This window comes from Plectrocnemia conspersa, unplaced genomic scaffold, assembly GCF_051122295.1.
Source record: "Plectrocnemia conspersa isolate PC_06_02 unplaced genomic scaffold, ASM5112229v1 ptg000002l, whole genome shotgun sequence".
In the NCBI taxonomy this organism is placed as follows: Eukaryota; Metazoa; Arthropoda; class Insecta; order Trichoptera; family Polycentropodidae; genus Plectrocnemia; species Plectrocnemia conspersa.
This window is the reverse complement of record NW_028277166.1, coordinates 5,209,589-5,232,160: the sequence shown is the minus strand read 5'-3', so window position 1 is coordinate 5,232,160 and position 22,572 is coordinate 5,209,589. Positions and strand designations below refer to the sequence as shown.

The 22,572-nt window shown below is 28.3% G+C and overlaps 2 protein-coding genes across 10 annotated transcripts in view; one reads left to right on the top strand and one right to left on the bottom strand.

Annotated features, from left to right (window-relative positions):
* Positions 1-22,572, top strand: part of kcc (solute carrier family 12 member kcc) — a 392,353-nt gene that overhangs the window by 138,332 nt on the left and 231,449 nt on the right. The gene's annotated exons all lie outside the window — the stretch shown is intronic.
* On the bottom strand, positions 2,040-8,661 carry LOC148237428 (uncharacterized). Of its 2 annotated transcripts, none has more exons than XR_015812687.1 (8): positions 8,504-8,644; positions 8,308-8,434; positions 7,063-7,485; positions 5,401-5,500; positions 5,190-5,343; positions 4,985-5,129; positions 4,738-4,940; positions 2,040-2,228 (listed from the first exon to the last, which is right to left on the bottom strand). XR_015812687.1 is itself a non-coding variant. In XM_088205767.1 (8 exons), exons 1-8 carry the CDS (start codon positions 8,609-8,611, stop codon positions 2,104-2,106), a joined length of 1,371 nt encoding a protein of 456 aa, XP_088061893.1. In that variant the 5' UTR covers positions 8,612-8,661; the 3' UTR covers positions 2,040-2,103. The 2 variants fall into 2 exon arrangements, 1 of the variants encoding a protein (XP_088061893.1); XM_088205767.1 differs by having other exon boundaries at positions 4,738-4,926; positions 8,504-8,661.

The window sequence follows — 22,572 nt, the reverse complement described above, 5'->3', positions numbered from 1 at the left end:
AGTAAAGTGTCATTAAATATGTTGATTTTATGTTATATTATTTGATTGTTGAGCTAAAGATTCTTATTAGGAAAATCTCATTTTTTTTAAATGTGTCTTTATTTGTTTATCAGTTTCACTTTTTTTCACACAGAAGCTTTTTGCAAGTATTACTATTTAAAAATATTTTAAATGAGCTTAAAATAAAAAATGAAAGTACTTACGTATTTTGGCCCAAAACGTGAAGACTACTCCAATAAAGAATACCATTTTGCTATTTACTTTACAATATTTCCCAATAATTGCTAGAAATATTCTGCATAACAAATCACTGGCACCCAATATTGCAATACAACAAGCGACTTCGTTCTTTGAAAATATATAAAAATAAAATTAAAATTCAAGCATAAAAATATATATAGAATGTTAAAAATATTATTTTACCGTGGTGAATCCTATTGAATAGAGATATATGGGATAGAAGGTGAAGAAAGCGCTGTCCGCGAACAAAGTGGTCGATATTCCCAAGAGCAAAATGACAAAGACAGGGTCTGAGAATAGTTTTAAATCGCACACATGCACTAGCTGGCTCCTGAAAATATATGTATGGTTTTGTGCTGAAATCCATTGTTACGTGTGATATAAAAATTTCAACAGCATTTCAATGTTTGATATGAACAAGTATTTTTATAAAGCACTTTAAACTTATCTTAATGTGAAGCTTTTAAAAATATTATTAATTTCTTGTTTTTTTAACACTTTAAAAAATTTACTCACAACAAACTTGTCTCTTGCACATCAGGATTTATAAGCACATTGGATGATGTTGTAAGTTTATCCGTCGGAGAATTCACACCACTCATCATAGCACCCGTAAAACCTTCTGACATTGATCTTGTTTCATCATTTCTGTATAGACTAGATTCTATAGACCTTTCTTGATATTCTAATCCACCATTTTCTTAAATATATCAAACAGAATTTTTATAAAATATATTCTAAAAAGTTTCAAAAAAATCTCACCTTCTCCATCACCAGGCAGTTCCTTAATTTGCCATTCCACTGGCTGCATACATAAAACTGCAAAAATTGAATGGGACGCAATAGCAGATATGATCAAGTAAGTTCCTTTCCATCCATATTTGTCTAGGGAGTACTCGTAAAGAAACGGAAAAAATACCATTCCCAAACTTTTGACCATGTTGCACACGCACATTAGTACAAAGCGTTTTTCTATGAAATAGTAATTGAAGCATGTGAAGGACAAAGACGTTAGAAGACCGACTCCGAAACTTTGAATTAGGCCCATTGTTAAGATCAAGTATTCCAATTCGGTCAAGAATGACATAAACATCCATCCTATGGTTGTAAGAATAGCCCCTAAAATACCCACTTGCCTCATTGTAAACTTTTTGAGAGCCACATTAACGATCACACCTAAAAATACATTCAATTTTAACTCAATAAATCTAAATATTATTTAAATAAAATCATAGATAAGCATACCAGAGATTGAAAAAACTATGGACTGTACTGCAGATTCTATGGTGATAATTCCAATACCGTTTTTACTGCTTGACATTTCCAAGTATGAATTAAAGATCATTCCATAAGAATTCATTGGAGCATAGCATATTGTCTACATTATAAATTTAATTAGATCTCAAAACATATATGGAAATATAAAGTTTTATATTCAATACTCACTTGTATAATGATGACGGCCAGAAACACAATGAAACCAAATCCATTTTCTTTGGGCATGAATTGATATACTTTATAACTTAGAGGTGTACAACGACTCTCTTCACTTCTATCCATTTTTATAATAACGTTTATAAAAATCTGATACTAATTAAAGAAGTTGCCCATATCCAAAAGTCGGTAGGAGGAAAATGTTCAACATGGTCACAGATTCTATATAGAATGTCATCTTCTAGATGTTGTCGAACAATGAAATAATTCATGTCGTTACAAACTATTTATATTGATCGACTATCAAAATATTTGACTACATAATTTGATAATATCCGGATGAATTCATAATAAAAGAGATAGCGTCAGTTTTTCTTAGGATTTTATTTGTTTTTATAATTACATCATCTTTCCATTAATATTATTATACTATTTAAAGCTCTTCTTTCCTTTGAACCAAAGTTCGATTATCCATGAAATTGCTGTTAATAGCATCAATGAAGAAATTGTGTACAATATTTCATCAAACCCGTTATATATGACTTGTAGAGTTCCTAAAAAGATATCATAACTGATGAAATGCATATTAAATTCGCGTTTAAAAATTCTTAGGAACTGTTTTTATTATATTTTAATAACTTAGTCATGTATTTTTTAATATATATATATATTACTATTAATTAGTCAAATCGATGATAAAAATTAACTAAACATGTTAATTCCTAGTAATGATAAATCTTATTACGCCTTCATTTTATACTTTGGATCGTATTCTTTGTATCCATCTAAATACAAAAATGTGATTTTAAAAATTTTATTTTATACATTACTGTTGCAACAAATATAAAATAATTCGAAAGTTAAATAAAATGTCATAAAAATGAAGTTTTATATTTTTATGATTAATTATGATATAACATGAGTTCATAATAAATTCATTGCAAGCCAAGTTTTTTAAATACAAAAATCACTACAAAAAGTATATATTATTAAATTGCAATTAAATAATACTTTCGGTCGTCCGACGACAACGAGCGACGGTACGCATTGTGTGTTTTACGAAGCAATCGTAAATTGCAATTTTGTTATTGCACGACATAGTCGTAAAAAAGTATAAAAAGGCGTTTTAAGTCAATAAAATAATCTTAGTTCATTTCTTGATAATGCACCGAAAGGTTTATTCATTAAGATGTGTCGGAACTACCATAGTCGTGGCGTTGAATTTGATTGTAAAAGACTTGTTAAGAGGGTTATGATATTAATAGATTCGTATTTAAGAAACTTTTTTTGATGACAATGTGCGAATAACAAATAACAAATAATGCGTTTTCTAATTGCGTACATGGATCATTAGTATTTATGAACAAGGGAAGCCATACTGATTCAACTCTATAGTTTTGCCATTATCTAAGTCAAATAGTCTGATATAATCTGTATTAGTCTGGTTCCGCCCCAAGTATATGGGTCTGATATTGGTCTGAGAATAGAGAAACTTGAACATTTCTTTTAATCTCAAGAACAAGTCATTCAGGAGCTTCAGTCAAACTTGTACCTGGCTGATTCGTTCGAGACTGTGTTACCCTAATAGGTTCTAATACTAAAACATATCATTAAATAATGACGTTGTCATGTAATCCTCTGAAATCCGTTATATAAACCAACAAGTCTAATATATTTATTGGTCAATAACAAAGAGTATGTTTCACCCACTAAGCATCAACATTGCTTATAGGACTAAAGAATAGATTAAACTTAGATTCCCCTTTATTCTAAATGGTATAAATGCGCGTACGGTGAGATACATTCCCTTTCGCTCGCTCGCATGTTAAGTGAAGAGAGTGAGTGAGAGATGAGGGCGTGCGTTACATGCGTTCCGCGCACCCTTATCTCTCACTCACTCGTCACTTAACACGCGAGCAAGCGAAAGGGAATGTATCGCACCATACGCGCCTGATGGGATATATAAGTAAGAACACAACTATAATATTTATTTTCTATTGTCATAACTAAACTTAAATAACGATCAGCTGTAAAAACAAAAGTTTACCCAAATTTACAGAGCTACTAAGAATTTCTTTAAAAGACCAATAAAATCAGCTGCTTTCATTCAAACGTCCGATTGGACCAGCTAAATCAGTCACCCACATTCACAAGAGTTCAACTTGGTCTCTAATTCGACTTGGAAGCTTTGTAAAGCACTACAACAGCTCAAGATCGTAAGCATTATGTTATGAGTTCTGACAGCAAAAACAAATGTTTTTATCTACATTGACTTTAAATTAAAAATTGCCTAGTTTGTCAAAAAAAAAATGTTTTTAACAATTGTAAGATATTTTAAATTAAAATAAATTAGTTTAAGAACGATATTTTACTGTATGTATCTGAATTTTGCGTTGATATATGGATTTTTTTCCTACATATGTAGTTATAATGTAGGTTTATGTGTTGTGATATAGCATTATTTTGTCACAATGATTCAACAAGGTTATTTATATAAAATATACTAGAGAGTCATTTAATTTATATTTAAGAAATAGGAACCAATATTACATTTTAAGGAGAATACATAATCAGCTATTTACAATAGATAAGAGGTTAATGACTAATTTTCTAAAGCTATATTAAAATTAAAGTAAATGTATGACTATATATATAAATGATTTTATAGATAATTTAATTAAATAAAAAAATGTGTTTTATAATTATCACAAAATATATTTTAATTGTATCTGAAATTTATTATGATTACCTCTATCACAATATTTAATATCTATTACTAGATTGTTTTATCGAAATTTAATTAAGAAACAGATACATTTAATGAGTTAAACTCACATACATATAAACTTTAAATTTAACTTGACAAGTAATGAGTCTGAAAGTCGTGGCAAACAATACGTTGTTAATTGAATATCGTAGAATTTTGCCTAGACTCAAGAAGAGAAAATTAGTAACTGGAAACTGTACGTTAACTCTTCAACGAGTTAATCTTGTTATTCAACATATTCGCTTAATATAGGACTTGGTTAATAAAAAAAATAATTAGCTTATATAAATACTTACTAATGAATGATACTGCCATTATATTAAACGCTGATGCAAATACGTTCATTAAACCATATATGACAGTGAACTTTTCCTCATCATATTCAGCACATACTAAAGGCATCATTAAATGAAGGAACGGCCTAAAAAATCCCATCAAACTCGATAGGATAACGGTGTTCCAATAGCTCGTTGAATATGCGTAAACTAAATCAAATACACTTATAATAACACAAATGAAAATCCAAATTTAAATAATACTAACTAGCCCATAAAATTCCCTCTGCCATAATTCCACAAAGAAATAAATCTCTAGCGCATAATTTCCAACGTTTTGTGATAACTGCTAAGAACAACCTAGCAAATAAATCACTGCCGTTGAAGATAGCAGTACAACGTGCTGTCTGTACCTAAAATAATTTTCATGAATTAATATTTATTAATCATCTATATAATAAATATTTCATTACCAAATCAAACCCTATAGTTTTAAATCTTTGTGTAAATACTGTGATAAAAGTTGAGTCACAACTTACTACCATTGCTTCAAAGACTATTAAATTTATAAAGTAGATGTCTTTGAATAGCGTTAGATCGAAATAGTTTATTATTCTTGTTGTAAATCTAGAAACAATATTAAAACAGAAACTCTTTAAGTATGAATATTGTATAATAACATACCTTATATTATTTGCTTTCAGTTGTATTATATCTTTTTCTTTTTCAAGTTTATTTGTTACTTCGATTAATTTGTATTCATTCGCACTGATTTTTTTATCACCTGAAATTTTACAAAGTTACTATTATAATATTAATTAAATAACAAATAGCCTATATTTTGACATTCGCAATAATGAAGTATTGTATGTACAGATGCGATTTCATACTGATTGTATATAATGAAATCATACTATAAACGCAGTCGTATGTCTACACATATTGCGTCAGAACCAGCGCGTTTTGAAAATGTTTTAGTTTTCCAATATTTTTTAAACATATTTAAATAGATACTTTAATCTTATTACTGTTAATTTATTACTTATATATTTAAATGACAAAGCTTAAAACAAGTGTTTGCTTAAGATAAACAGCAAAGCTACCATTTTTGTTAAATATGTACAAATTTATGATACTTGACGTTTGAATGATTTATATCAAAGATAATATTTTGCAACACACGAGTTTAAGGTTATTTTTAATTTTATTATAAAATATACTGTGGTCATTTATTTTTTATCATTAATTTATTAACGTTTCATAATGCAAGGTTAAACTTAAATATATAATAGCATTAGGTTATAAAAAAATTTAGTACAAAAAGCAGGAAATGTCTAATCAAGAAATTTTTAAAGCGGCTTATTAAAAAAAATGTATATAAATAAACTACAGATTAATTCTCACAATCAAAATCAACAAATTAAAGAGTAAAGCAAAAGTTTATGCGCTAAATTTTGAGAATCAATAACTAACAAATAATTAGTATTCTTAACAGTTCGTGTCATATATATTAAGTTATCCCATTATTGCCAAGCGAAATTAGGTGGTGTTTGCCAGGGAATATCAATCATTTTTTTAGCAAATATATTTTAAAATAATATATTTGATAAAAAAAGTGGTGATTTTATGAATATATTTTTAAAAAAATTGTGAAAATACACAAAAAGTATTAAAAAAAATATTTGCTATTTTTACAAAAAAAAATACAAAACTAGAAACAGACACCCGCGTCTTAGCGGCATTCATGTCGTCGTTCGTAAGCGGACACCGGTGTTCTTACGGCATTCAAACGGTTAAGAACCTAAATACTTATTGGCTATACTATATATATTATATATATTCATTTTTTAAAGTTTCTATATGATTTGTTTGATATTTGACTGTGAGAAAAGTTTGTGGATGTTTTTTATGTCTAAAATGTTGTTATGTTGCATCAATCTGTGGCGACACACACAACTGCCCACGTTTGAAAAAGCCTTTATTTGAAAACTAGGGTTGTTAACATAAAACTCTCTAAAATATAACTAATAACTTGAAAAACTATTTTTCAAAAGACCATATAACCTGATGTAATAAAACGTAAGATTCATTGTCAAATTTTATAGCCACTATATTATTCTATTTTGCTATGCAGAAGACTCGTTAATCTGTGTTTCAAGTAGTCATTAAAATATAAAATTGAATATAACAACAAATAAAAAATGACAGCATAGATTATATACATCACTACAATAACGAAAAATAGCAAAAAATCCAAGCAAATTTTTGGACGATTTGACTTATTATATTCTAAAATTTCATTATTTAATTACAAAAACGCCATAGCTAATAAAAGTACAAACTTACTTTGATCGACTGCCTCGTAGGTGGTTGGCTTTTTCACCCTCCACCCCACAGGATGCATACAAAACGTCGCTAGCACAGTGAGCGACGAAAGTCCGGAAAACGTCAATATGAAATATTTGAATCCGTATTCGGCTATCAAATATTGAGCCAAAAGGGGGAAGGCCGTTGTAGCGCATCCGACGAAAATTTGACAGCAGCTCATTACGAAATTGCGATTATCTGTGAAGTACGTGTTGAATATGGAGAAGCACAAGGTAGTCAGAACTCCGGTGGTTAATGGAATTAATATGCCATATGCGAAAAATATGTGGATCATTGAGTCGGTGAAGTATAAAGAAAACCAGGCAAACACATATATTACAGAGCAGCATATTGATATGTCTCGCAGGGCAAAGTATTTTAAGAAGATACTGGCTAAAACACCTGAAAAATATTGAAAAAATACATATGATAATAATAAACATAACACAATACATAATATATATTTTTAAAATATTAAAGTGGTTGAAGAATATATTTATACACTACTGCTGCCAAAATGCTTGACTCTAAAAAGTTGCAAAAAGTTCATGTTGTGTGTCTGGTAGTGAAAGGGTTTCAAATGAATTCCACTAAGTACTGCTCACAATTTAACAAAAAGGGACTAATAGAAAGGGCATTATGTTTCAACATGACAATGGGCAATCATACGTTTCTAAGGAGACTTTTTCTATACTATACATGGATCTTTTAAATTATTATAATAACACCTACTAGCAAAAAATATATACATTATTAAAATATTATTTTATTCGCGACTTACTCCAAAGCGTTTTACACTAGTTTGCCAATCCCTGACTTATTAATATTTGCAATAGCAGTTGTATTTACATAAGCAAACATAATTCAGTATCTGAGAAACGCATTCCAACCGAAATAAGTTTGAAACCAAATAATAAGAGAAGTCGTATATATTTACACTGTGAAAATTAAACTTTGTGCAAACTTTGATTTACGTATCTTGTAAATTTAAAATGTACGCATTTTAACGAAAATTATTATTAAGACCTCATAAATTTAAACCATTAGGCTAGTAATATTAAACTTTAAATATCCAGAGTCAAAAACCGAAAATTTTTAACCAACTTGAACAGAATTAATTCTCAAACTCATTTTAATTATCTTGTACGTATAAATTTGCGAAATTATTAAATTAAAATCATGGTATATACATTTAAATTTTAATTAATTATTTTAGAAAAATACCTGAAACTTGCATAAGCACCATCATGCATCCCAAGACAACAGTAAAATTTTCAACTCCATTTTCATGACTGTCAATGAATTGTCTAAATATTATGCCATTGGAACTGATATGGCAATACATTGATATCTTAAAATCACAGCACTATTACAAATAGTTCATAAGTATATTAAACTATTCTATACACTGAATGCTCACAAATGATATTGTTAGAGAAACGCATATTAAATAAGAGTATTTCTTGTCGAAAGCGGTTAGTTGATCGTCCACCGTATTTTTTAACTCTTCTGCTTTTTCTTCTGGCATTTTGTAGAGTTAAATTCACGTCTCAACTAAAGCAGCTGTGCTACTAAACTAAAAAGCGACTCTTTCTATGTCATTTATGTTTATTTGCCCCCTCACTTCGTTATCACCCAAGATGTTTACATTTGCAAAAATAATGTTTGCATTGAAATTAGTGTGCCGTAAATAATATTTCATGAAAGTTCTATTATCTAAATAGCTATATATTTGATAAAATGATGAAAATTTTATTATTGTGTCTCAGTCGATACATTGTAATTGTTGTTATGAAAAAATATATAATAATAATGCAAAATAGCAAAGTCTATGATAAACCTTTAGACGCCAAGAAAAATAAACATAATGGTAAATAATCAGCGGTCATGGGTTTTATTATGAATTTTATGTGATGACTTCTAATGTAATGCACTAAATAAAAAAACTATTATATTACTAGATTTAAAACTAGATATAAACGCAACTTGTGTGTTTTTCGTATAAATTTCGAATAGCGCCATTTTTTGTATTATCTCTTAGTTTGTAGCAGTAGTAAACTTAGCTTTTATTATCTGTAAAACTTTTTCTAAGAAGCCATCACTTGTGTTGTGATAATCCATTACAGCATATATTCACTCTCTGTCTGATTTTTTGGTCCATTAATGCACTTGCTGGAATGACCGACATGTTTCACTATACTGTTTTATATATATGTAAGCTTTTTTCAATGAGTCTTACACCCAAAAAACTACAGAGCTGCTATCTTTTTCTGCTTTTTAATTTCGCATATCTGATTTGTATTTTAATAACAATTTACAATTAAGAAAACAAAATAATATTACTTTGAATTAATTGTCTTGATTTATTGTGAAAACATATTTAATGTATCTGTGACGTGGTTAATCATTTATATTAAAAATTGATTAGAATAAAAACAATGAAAAACGTTGCATTAACTACATATGTAATTATATTAAATGTTAGAAAAAATATTGTATTACGCGTTAAAAGAGCAATAAACAAAAATCATATTAGTCTTTACGACCCTCTGAGTCCTTTATTATGCCGAAAAGTGCATTCCATGTGTGACAATAATACATTTAGACGGATTAATTACACACCCTTGTCATTTCGCATTGACAATCATGTTTAATGTGAAATGACAAGTGCAAGGTTGCCGAATCTTTAATAGTCATGCAACAAAAATATTTTATGAAAGAACAGACGGAAACTTACACTAGGCAGACTAAGCTAATATAGCTGATACATATACAATAATAGGCAAAACTTTATGTGAGTTATAAAAAATATTTGCATAATAATAATAAATATTCATAACCTAATAACTTTGATTTTATATAAAAATAAACACCACGATACTTAGACACAGACAGTAGTATTTACAAATATATTTTAGATATTAATGCTGATTATATAATAAATAAATATGTATAGTGACAAATTTTAATAGTATATTATTGCATCATTTTAATGATATTACTTATCTTACATGTTGAAAAATTTATTTGTATGTCTATAGTTAATATAAATAATATGCTAATGGCATATTTTATATTAATTAAATATAATAAAAAAAAAATTAAAAGTAAAAAAATATGTTGCTTCATATATTTTTAAATATTGCTAGGAAGTAAAAATTTAGATGATTTTTAAATAAAATAATGAAACTTGAATCGTACTCTTTTATTGTTGTATTTAATTAAAAATATATTTAATTATCAACATTATGCCATATAGCTAGTTTATGTCAGTTTTTAAACGACGTGTCTCGACCCACAACTTAGGAAACAGCTGTTATATGATATATGTATACATAATATCGGGTGTTGATGTCCCCTGTCTGATCGCCTTGCCACCATCCCTATAAATATCCCAATTTGATGTTATATTTTCAATATTTAAGGATCATCTTTATACATACATACTAAATTTAACGCCAAACAATTCGTTTTTATGCAAGTATATAATATTTTTACCCTGCGAAAAAATCAATACGTTCTCTTAAAATATAAGAGCTCACGTCGCGTACGAGAAAGCAGAGCCTCCTGCTTCGGGTCACGTATTTCGTTGAACAGAAAAAGATGTAAATTTCATTCAAATATTTATAAGAAGGCTTATGTTTGATTCGCGAGAAGCAAGTTTTTATAGTTAACTCCAAGGACGTATCGACCCGCCACTCTGTCTCTCCCACTTTGCTCGCAGACGGTTCCCTTTACTTCTTTATCCCCAAGCCCCAACCCCCGAAAACCGCCCCAATCCTCCGTCAATCCTCTACGAGCACAAGTAGGCACCAGACTCTCCTTCCCGAATAATAATAACACATATAACGCAATCCCACCGAGTCCATTCCTGCGAGTGTGTGCCTTAATTTCAAACTCGATAGCCCACCTTAATGAGTCTCGTACACGCATCGCATTACGGTTTCAATGGAAAGAGTATTGAAAATAGAATTTATTAAATGAAATTCATATATGTATGGTTAAGCTAGATATTTATAATTTAATATCCATTAATATTTAAGGTGTTCCAAGTAATATTGTGTATCTAGTAGCCGTACGTCATCAACATCATATTTTGAAAGCTAATTTAGAAATAAAAAGTGTGATAAAATATTGCTTTCAGGCTGAGCTTATTTTTTTGATATCATTGTCTATAATGCAAATAGCAATTGTATATGATGGTAATGATTTGAAAAGACTAGGCATCAACTTGTGCAAATGTTATAGAAAGCTTTGGCATGAATTTGATGTCCAAGCAAAGGGTTTATAAATAGTACAAACGTTTCTAAGAGAGCTATGAATACGTCGAAGATGACATTAGAGATAGGCGGCTGAACACAAGAACCATCAATGAAAATAAGAAAAAAATGGGCACTGCTTAATAATCAATAAATCACAATGAGCAATATTTAAGATATCTTGTACGATTCATACAAAACATTTTGACTTCCATTTTAAACATGAAACGAGTAGTAGATATAATTTTATGACAACATTTCTAAGCTAATGTAATAAAGTAATTAGACTTAATATTGTTTTAATGCGCTATAACAGGTGACCAAATGTGATAATGACATTTAAACAAAAGTCTAATCTAATGTTTATTTCTCGAGAATTCTCTTGAAGCCTTTTTTTGTTAAAAAAATAAATATGTTATAATATTTTTTAAAGTTTTACAACCGCTGATTTTTTTTATACCGCTGCAAAAGAAATGGTACTCATCTTGCCAGATTTTTGAAAATATGCATGCTTCTTGAAAGCTTTTAATAGAATTGTTACGATTTTATCAAATACATTAATTGTCCTTAACTTTGCTTTGGTTATGCAAGAATAAAAAAAAAAAAAACGCTTTGCGTAGGAATTGGCATATTGTAAAAATGTATGGGGGTCTCCACAAACTTACGTCATAAAATTTGCCTATCGGCAAACTTGAATCTTCTTCTCATTCAAGATATAAAAACGTTTTGTAATAACAAATTATTTCATTAATACAATTTAATTCGGCGTGTAATTTTCGAGTCCGGTTTGTCGTATTTAGGGCTAAAACATTATATTACAGTGTTGTAAAGCTTTTTCTTGTCTTGAACTTCAACAAAATATTAAAAACTATTTTTTTTTTCAGGTAAGCTGCGAATCATCTGCATTTTTCTTTTACATATTGTAAGTATTAAACGCATTGTTATACTTATGTTTTAGTTTTATATTTAAAAATATTTTTATTCAATTTTAATATATAATTTCTATAATGTCAAAGTTATTGAAATTATTTTATAATGTTAATTTCAATTGATTCGCATATATAAGACTTTTCTAGTTTTTCTTTATCTCATGGATAAATATCTTAAAGATAATTTAAAATTATACCGAGAAAAACCAATCACAGATTGTATTTAGTTTTGCTACCAATAATTAGATTTCTAATACAATCAAACTTTTCTTTATGAATTCGTCTGTATGTCTCTTTATAAGATAAAGAACATAATAAAAAAAATGCAACATCATTAGTATTAAATGTAAAAATCATGCTTTAAAATGCACACAAATAAAAAATTGATATTGCTTGAAATTTATAAAATAAATATCTAATTTTACTGCATAAAGCAAAAAAAAACTTTACATGACAAATAAAATACATAAATAATACATTTTTTAAATTAAATGTGATTTTTAGTTACACGATTTTCACAGAATATTTTAGTTTAATAAAATATTATTTAATTAAAGACGTTATATATATTGATAATAAAAAGATAAACGTCAGATTTTTTCTGTTGCTTGAGATGTATTTTACTTTATTAATTCCCTTATATTGAGAGTTATTTTTTTAGGTTTATTAAATTATTTTTTTATTATTAATAAACCTTTAAAATATGGTAGTAAAATTGATTTGCAAATATATTTTTAATATCCTCACAAAATACGTATATATGTAGTATATACTGCTGTAATAAACATTTTATTATTAGTCAGTTGATATAACTTTTGCTAGTTAAATTATATTGGTTTTATAAGAACAGTGTAAATTATAAAAGTATGAGTTTATATTTTAATCATATATTACATTAGATTTAGTTGTATGAAATCCTAATCCTAGTTTAACTGTCGTTGGTTATACTAGTTCTAGCAAAGATCGATTTTTTACAGTTAAGGTCAGGGCCTTATAATGAGGTCGAAACACAAACAATAAATCATCTAATCTCCAATTCCATTTTTCTCCCTAAGCGAACATTTACTTAACCGTCAAATTTCTGCCAATTCATCCGCATTTCCTCGCTCTGGTGTGGGAATAACGATCTCTAACGAGTAGCTCAATGTTGGTCGTTTATTCAAAAATGGTCTTGAGGAAAAAACAAGTCTCGTATTCCAATATGTCGATGTTTGGAGAGCTCTAAATATACTCGAATATACATATACGTATTATCATATACATGGGGAAGAACATGGAGGAGAATAGAATATATTTCCCATATCTCACTCGACACCCAATCCCGCTGCATTTGCTATACAAGTGCACCATTTCATATCAAGTTGTTCGAAACGTCTCTCGCATTGTTGTGGAACCGTACTGGTTTGCACAGTGAACGGGTGAATTTTTCGAGATAAAATTTAAATATGAACCGTTCGAATTCATTATATCATCTGGAGAGTACTAAAAACCCAGGTAAATAGTTTAACGATTAACCTTAGTGACCCACATAGACGCAATTGCCTTATTTAATTTTTAGTTTATTTTAAACTCATTCAAAAAATTATTATATTTGCTGCTTTTTTCTATTTTTTTTTCTTATAAATTTGTATTACAAAATTTATAATACAGAAAAATACAAACTTTTAAATAAAGTGCAAGAGCTGGTTTACAACTCCATTTTATATGCATGAGTAAATTTAAAATATATAATTAGAATGATAGTAATAACATGATATGTAGGACTTGCACAATAAATTTAGAGAGCATAATAACGATCATTTCGAACAAATAAAACCCGTTTTAAAATTAACACATAATGAAGAGAGATCTCGGGACATCTACATTTCCATTTATATGTGGTAATTCTAACATGCTTTTAAAAGAAACTGTATCAGTTTTTCTGGTGTATATTTTACATGCAAAGTCACATCCCTTCGGACTTTAAACTCGAAAATAAAGTATTAAAAATAAAAAATAAATAACTAACTTATTATTACAATTAATATAAATTCTTGCTATTAAGCAAGCTGTGCTTAGGCATTTTATGTTTATTTTAATTACAATTTACTTATGCGGTAAACCAATTTTAATGATTAATGGGTTAATACGGTCTCTCGTAATGTTATTATCGTAGTTTTCGATATTTATTTAGTAATGTTCCAAAATTAATGGTATTCAAATTCTACTACAAAGTTTTTCACTGTTATAGTATAAAAATATGTGTTACATATTATATTTAAATGACTCAAAGTTTAAAAAAATAAAATATTCGTGTTACTCCACCTCTAGCAAATGTTTTAATTATCTGTTTATTTAGTAAAAAAATATGTGTTTTTGTTAATGCATTTTTTTTTGAAATATCGGTTTTAGAGGCACAATAGCAGATAACTTTTTGGACCTGAATTCCGCGATGTGTTAGGTAAATCTCAGCTCGAAGTCTAGATGTATACCTAGCTACTTTCCGCTCGTTCTCCATTTAATGCAGTTTCCTTTTTCACTTCTAAGAAGTAAATATAAAGATTTTCTCTGAAATATAAAAAAAGATTGCTTTAATTTTCTCTTGTTTTAAACAATAATAATTCAGACTACATAATTATTTATTTCAATTGGTTAAAAACCTTGTGCGGTACCGCTGAGTTCATTATTTACTAAAAACAACATAGCAAAACACCTTTCAGGTATAAGCGTATTATATGTATTATATAACTGGGAGATTTAAATTTAAATTGTGTATAGAATAAGCCGTCGTTTAATATCGTGTCAAATGCTTTATCTATAAATAGCATTATTATTCCTGTATTTTCTTTTATAAGAAAATATTCTCAGTAAGATGATTAAGATCGTGAGTGGTGTAATTCATTTCTATGAATTATAATTATTTGTTTATAATTTTACTACAAAAAGATAATTTTAAACACAATAAGATTACTATTAAAATGTTTTATTTAGTGAAAGTAATAGACTAATGCAATAATGAATTTCCCTGGTATTTTAAATCGTTACATTTATGCTATTTTACAGATATTGGGAGAATACGCATATGATAATCATGTATTAAATATTTAAGATAAGTTATGAATGCCATATAAAAAATGTTTTTTTTTTATAATATTTTGGCTGAAAAAAATTTTCTTTCCTTATTTTATTTTACTTATACTTATTTATATTTATCTCATCATTATCTAACGCTCAATAAATTTAAGAATTACACGTGTGACATTTTTATGCGTTTTCTAGCGCCTATCGTTTTCCAGATTGTTATTGGTTTTATTGTTTACGGTTTTTAATAGTGGTGCATCAAAGTTTTAATTTTGTAGGCTGAAGACACTTGAAAAGCTGATACCAATTATTTTTTTATTATACAGTCTTTGCTAGTGTGTCGAGTAGCAATCGTACGTTTAGTTATTGAATCGCTGACGTTCATTTACCTAAAAAAAATTACACCAATCAGGTAAATTAGTTATGTGTGACTATTATGGCGATTGTTTAACCAAGGAACTAAGATATAAACATAAAACGTTGGTTTTTATAGCTGTGGTAATAGGTGATTATAAATAAGTTTTAAAATTTTGTGGTTATTGTGCAATACTAGGTGTCGTGCATGATTTCTATTTTCATTGTTGCGTTACCTTTTTGTTATTCTAGCGTATTTCTCTTACGCAGTTTAAAGCTACTTAATTTATATTGAACGATAACGCTATTGCCGTTTCTAAGGTTTCTATTTCATTGTAATTTCTAAGATCTATAAATTAATTATTAAAATATCATTATTACTTTTAATGGAGAATAGTTTTAAATCTTAGATCAATTTTTTCAAAAAAGTAACAGGTGACCTGAGGATTTGTTATTTTGTGATTCACTACCTTTGCGTACTACAACTGAGTCTATATTTAATAGTTTAAATAATTTTTTAACAAAAAATGTCGAGTGGTCAAAATTTAGAAATTACACTGAAGAAGCTCGTGCAATTTCAGAAAAAAAATAGATTAATTGCTCTTATAAAAAGTACGTACCTCAATTCGTTTAGAACCATTACTGCGTGCATTAGGAATTATTACTATCTAAAAATATGTCAGCAGATTTAGAAAAAAACATTGGATAAAGTTGTCAATTTCCTTATGGTTCGTTCACTTAATTACCGATTTTTTAAAACTTAGTGCGAAAAGATAGGAAGTATATATGCACATATCTATATTATTTCACACAAAAGTACGTTGTTTGTCACGTGAAAAATTACTCTTGTGCCTTTTTGAGCTTCGTGATAAAATATGATTATTTTTAATGGATACGAAAATTTAACTGAACGGATGTTTTAACAATTTTTCTTGGTTAGTTAAAGTTGCTTGCTTGACTGATGTTTTTACTTATTTAAATTAATGCCTCTAATGTGCAGCTGCAAAAAATATGTATTTAAAGTTCAACACAAAATAGAAGCGCGAATATAAAAAAAGTCGAAACGCGTTAAACTTTGTTTATAAGTGTTTACCAACAGCCTTAGAAATTATTTCTCTTGCTAGCAACTAAATTAGAGATCCGTTTGATATGTAAATTTCTAATGCTAAACATTTACCTATATTTGAGATATTCTCGTGGATTTGTCATTCGATATATATTTGAAATTACAATTCAGCAAAACTGAACTCACCAATTTTTGGTTACATCTGATTACCATGCACTTGAAAATAAAGCAATAAATTTATGTAAACAAGGTTTTTCGGTATTGTTATATATTAAATTAACGTATAGAAAAAGACTCAATATAAAAATAGACCTCAGAATAAAACTTTTCAATATTGAGTCCGTTATTGCGGTTCTAGTTTAAAAGAAACAACTGCATCCATCTCATTAAGTGCAGAAAACATAGTATAATAAGAATTATTTTAACCAACTAGCTAGTGATACTCACTGTCATGAGATACCGAAGCTAGCGAGTGTACGAATACCGGACCCTCAACTTTTTAAGTTTTAAATATTATTTCTCATTTGTACTGATTTTTTAAATCCATTTTTAAATTTAATGATTGAAATTAAACATTAATTTTTAGAATTTTCAATGATAGTCAAAATGGTTCAATTTATAAAAAAAAACTACTTAACATTTTTAATTCATATGAAAATAGGTTTACAACTTAGCTAAATATTTCCAGAAGAAAACATTTTCTAGTATCATATTATAAAAGTTAGATTTGAAATTTAGATATTTAATGATAAAACTAAATTTTGTATATCGTTTAAGATTGGGTTCAAAACTTAGCTAGATAATAATAAAACTTATATTGTATTACCTACGTTTTAAAATAGGTTTGCAACTTAGCTAAACATTATTAAAACAAAAAATAGCAAAATGTTTGAAAATAATATTAAAACGTAACATTGTATATCATGTAAAAGTATGATTTCAGTTTAAATAAGTAATACTAATATTTTAACCAATATTTTAATAAAAAATATTTTTATTTTTTTATTACTCTTTTTCTATATATAATGTTTTTATGTCAAAATCGAACGTGTTCCTCGTAACAAAGCCGAGCATCATGGATTTTTCGCAGATGTTTACGTGAAGAGAGAATTTCCACTTCCTCTCAAAAGTAATTCCGAGATTTTTAGCGGAATTTTTTTAGCCAAAACTTTTAGCGCAAACGGGATCGGGAAAATAATACAGTATGGCAATTTCCAACATTGGCGCCGTTATTCTAAACAAGTAGCAAAAATATTTTTTAAATATAAAAATTATTTTTTATAATAAACTATTGATAGATAACCATTTTTATATTATTCCATATTTTCTCTACAAATTATTAATCTTATCTCACCATGCGTCGGTCTGAATGCTAGCTTATTGAATAAAAGAAACCGAGTTCCTTTGTGCTATATAGAGATCCCATCTTTAGAGCCAGTCGCGTTTCCGCGCGACCGATTCTTCTCCTTAACACCTGAGTATATCCATTTCCATACATCACACAACACTCGTCGTCTATCTCTCGCTTGTTTGCGGTCTATCTTTGCGAATTTTGTTGACCCCGAACGCGCGTGCGGCTAACCGTGACGTCATTTCAGTTTTGGAGCACTCTCGCGTTAATTTACGGGATGTGTAGTATATTTGCGCGGAAATTGTTTACATAAATTGTCTTTGAAGGGTGCCACGTAAACCGTTCTCCAGGCGAATATGTATGTATGTAATATTGCGTAACTCTGTGTGTAACTTGGTGTATTTCAAACAAAAACTATATTCGATAACCGTAGACGACGACTGGGCGGAATTTTTTTACGTTAATTGTGCTACATCACACTGGAACATCGCCAAAATCGGCAATGGATCATTTTGAATGTGTACTATGAATTATTATGTTAGTTATGTACTAGTTTGATAATGATAAAAACATATTTTTTAGATAGCCGAATCCTCTTAACTAGCGATACAATAATATAAAGATAAAAAATAAATACAATTAAATTTGCAAGATAAAATAAGCTGAATATATAAAGTCACAGAATAGTATTACGTTTACACAAAGGAATAGGACTGAATTAACTTACAATTAAATCTCAAAGAATGCTATTTAAATATTTGTCTGTATATAATAAGCTTGTTTGATAAATTAAATTCTAAAAACTAGTTTAAGACTCTTAAACCATTATATATCGAATATTTAATTAATTTGCTTATAATTATAAGTAATACAACATATGTTAAATTCACTAAATTTTAAATACATAATTAATGTTCATTTAAGTTTTAATAGTCAGTCGTGCTTTAGGCGTTTATACATGAGTACGTATTTTGTTATATATGTGTTGGCGTACATATAGAACCGGGTACCCGGTTATTTTAAATTCAATATAATATTAAATTTTTCCATATAAAATATATATCTCACACAATTTTCAAGATACATAATTCTCCGGCTAGACTTCTATTTCGGAAAACCCATTTAGCGATTAAGCGGGTAGTAAGAGCGGTGTATCGAAAAGGGACAGGAAACTCCCATTTAACAGTCCGAAAGTATTGTTTTAAAATGTAAGTTTCGTGACACATTTCGACATCCTCAAACATTTGCCGTTAAAACTGCGAAAAAAAATTTGCTTAAAAACATGCACGGCATACTCGGGGGACGGTTGTACACAAAAAAAAAGTTTTTTTAAGTATATTATTATTCTTTACCGGCCGTAATTTATGATCGTTAGTTTGCTCGCTATCCATCGGTTGATGATTAGCACCGCTAGTAAGATATGTGAACAGATTTTTTCTAAATATTTCAATACAATTTTTATATAAATTACATAGAAAAATATATTTTCACATGCTTTCACAACAAATTCATATACTAAAAGTATCTCTCCCTCATGGACAAATGACGAAACAAAAGTGTTTCTAGAATATTTCTTTGCCATTTTTCCAGTAAAATGCTGATTCGTTCATAAAGTATATTTTTTTTAGTGCTACTTTCTAATGCAGAATTTTGTATGATCTACTTTAGTTTATACAGCCAATGAACTAAGAAATTTATAATAGGATTATACGCAGTATTAGGTGTTATTTATAAAATAAACAACATAGATACTACCTTTAAGGTATAAGTGTATTATTGTAGCACATAGACAATGTATATTTGTTTAATGAGTAAATTCAACTTTTTTTCACACCATATAATTTTTTATTTTATTAATTTTGTTGGAGCTCATATAGTGTGTACAAGCGCTAGCTTACATCTTTCATGATTCTCCTGGTTCGTATTTAATATTATCATTTTAGTTTTTTTTAATTTATTAGGTTATGAGCGTGTTTTTTTAATGAAAATTAAACTGCTGGTTTTAGTTTATAAATTTCATGTAATAATGATTATTCTCTAATGTTCTAAATTTCATTGCAGACATGATAAATTAATTTGCCTAATTTTATGATTATTATAACATAAAAAATAAGTGGCAATACTTATTTTTTATTTTATTTCTAATTCTAGTACCTTCAGTAGCTAATAAATTATTAATTGATTTTATATAATATTTATAGATATTGTATAATATATTTAATTTTGTTAATATTTAAATCTACTTCGGTTTTTTAATAATGAATTTTACTGTCAATAGGTTAAGTATCAGATAATGTATAATTCTGTCGCCTAACCACTAAACGAAACTCAACTATATATGCTCTTGAAACCCATCCATTTTCTCTCCCTCACAGTCAAATACCATCTCAAGTTTGACCCTCTACTGTAAAAAATATACGTCGACTTCGTATGTTTTTTACAGTAATATTCATTATTCAAGTCTTTTACTACATATCTTAGATCTTATATTAAAGTTACGACTGACTAACACAGTATCCATAATTTACGACTTTCAAGCCGTTTAAAATCGATATTTTTAAAAAGCTTATGTTAATATATTAAAGACGTTTTCTTAAGTTTGTGTTAATAAATATTTAGTTTATATTTAATACAAATATTTATATAAAACATATCCTAACTGATGCAATTGTCCATTACAATAATGGAACATGTTTTATATTTGTATATTTTTATTCGCTCAATTTTTTCTTCTGCCTTATTAGGTTTTTAAATACATTTTTTTACCTCTATTATATAATATAGTTATGCAATTTAAGGACCGAAGCTAGCAACAACCTTTAAAAATATATTGTATTAGTTATTTATTTGCAATTGAATTTAGAAGAAAGGCTTTCACCAATATGATGAAGCAGTGGTGAAAGCTATTTATTATTATTATCAGTCGATATATGAATCTCACACGAACCCATCAATTTTTCAATTTTCTTTCGCGTCTGGAAGATTAATGATTATAATTTCGATCCATCACCTCGGATTAGCTATCTGTAGCTTTTCTTAATCTTAGGGAAGAATTTCGAAGTGATTAATTAAAATCGAGCTTGGTCGTAACTTATATGGTAACTGGCAGGGCCGAGAGCAAGCCCGTGCATCATAATATATTTTCTTAAACAAATAATAATAGGTATAAGTTAACCCTTTATATGTTACAAATAAATTTAAAAATTAGTCATCGTTGCGACATATTTTTTGAAATCATATTTTATGCGAAATATTTCAATTAGGCTTTAAAAATGAATAAGAAAATCTATTCCTAATATTTATCTAATAATTAGTAATGTTTTCTTTATTGTTCAGTGTTGCGATATAGTGAACTTCCAGTACAGATCAAAAGCAATAAAATCGTGCCGTCGTGGTGAAAACGCTCGATTATCAAGCGTTTATCAACAGACTCTTTATATCAATATTACGAGTGAGAATCGAATAAAGCAGAACTAACCCGAATTTTGCTCAATAAGAGAGCGCAAAAAACAATTATTCCTTCTCAGAAGTCAAAAATCCACGTCAAAAGCAATAAAATCATGCCATCGCCGTCGCAGTGGGAACGCTCGTTACCGAGCGTTCCCACTGCGACGGCGCCGACACGATTTTATTGCTTTTGACGTGAATTTTTGCCTTCTGAGAAGTGATAATTGTTTTTGCGCTCTCCTATTGACCAAAATTCGGTTTGAAAATACTTTGATCAGCCCTCTTATATTAGAAGTCTATAAAAATATCGGTAGGGATAGCTATCATATTTTTAAAACATAATATAATATTAAATGCAGACAAACTGTGGACAAATATGTGAGATGCGATGTCTGTTTGTACATATTCGTCTGTACCACAGTCTGTACAGTTTGTATTTTTGACTATATAATTATAGTTTTAAAACTTTCCTTAGGCTAGGTTTGGGTTTGAACAGCAAATGGACGTTTCGCAACTGTCAAATTGCGTTTCATAGCTATTGTAGAGCTGCATATTAGCGCCTGTTAAATTATATTTTTTTAGTAAGAATATATATATACTGCTGAAAATGTAAATTTATCGGTTTTGTGAAATATGCTCTATTTTTTTCAATAGAAAATATTATACTATACTGCAATATTCAACAAAAATATTTCTGCAGAGATTCCAGTCTGATTTGAATTATTAAAATTTCCTGAAAAATATTGTCAGCTTGATATTTATAAAATAATATTTTTTTATATTACAGGCTTAGCATAATAAATATATTAGTAAAATTGATCAGTTGCATTAGCATATTATTTTAGTTTTTTTAATAAAACTTGTATGTGTAGGGATGGGTATTTCATGTAACAAGAAGATGTAATTGCTAATTATCTGTCAGAACATATAACTTCAAGCGTGTTCTTCTGTTCCCTTTGGTGTATAGGGCTGAGTAACTTGACACAATAAATTTCAAATTACTACCTAAATATAAACATTGTT

Bases quoted from the DNA above. Each gene is read 5' to 3' on its own strand.
- LOC148237428 (XM_088205767.1), bottom strand. From the start codon at position 8,611: ATGCCAGAAGAAAAAGCAGAAGAGTTAAAAAATACGGTGGACGATCAA. The intron at 5,501-7,062 runs GTAAGTTTGTAC...GTAAAATTTCAG, and splicing joins CTACGAGGCAGTCGATCAAA to GTGATAAAAAAATCAGTGCG. The intron at 5,344-5,400 runs GTATGTTATTAT...TATTGTTTCTAG, and splicing joins CTGAAAGCAAATAATATAAG to ATTTACAACAAGAATAATAA.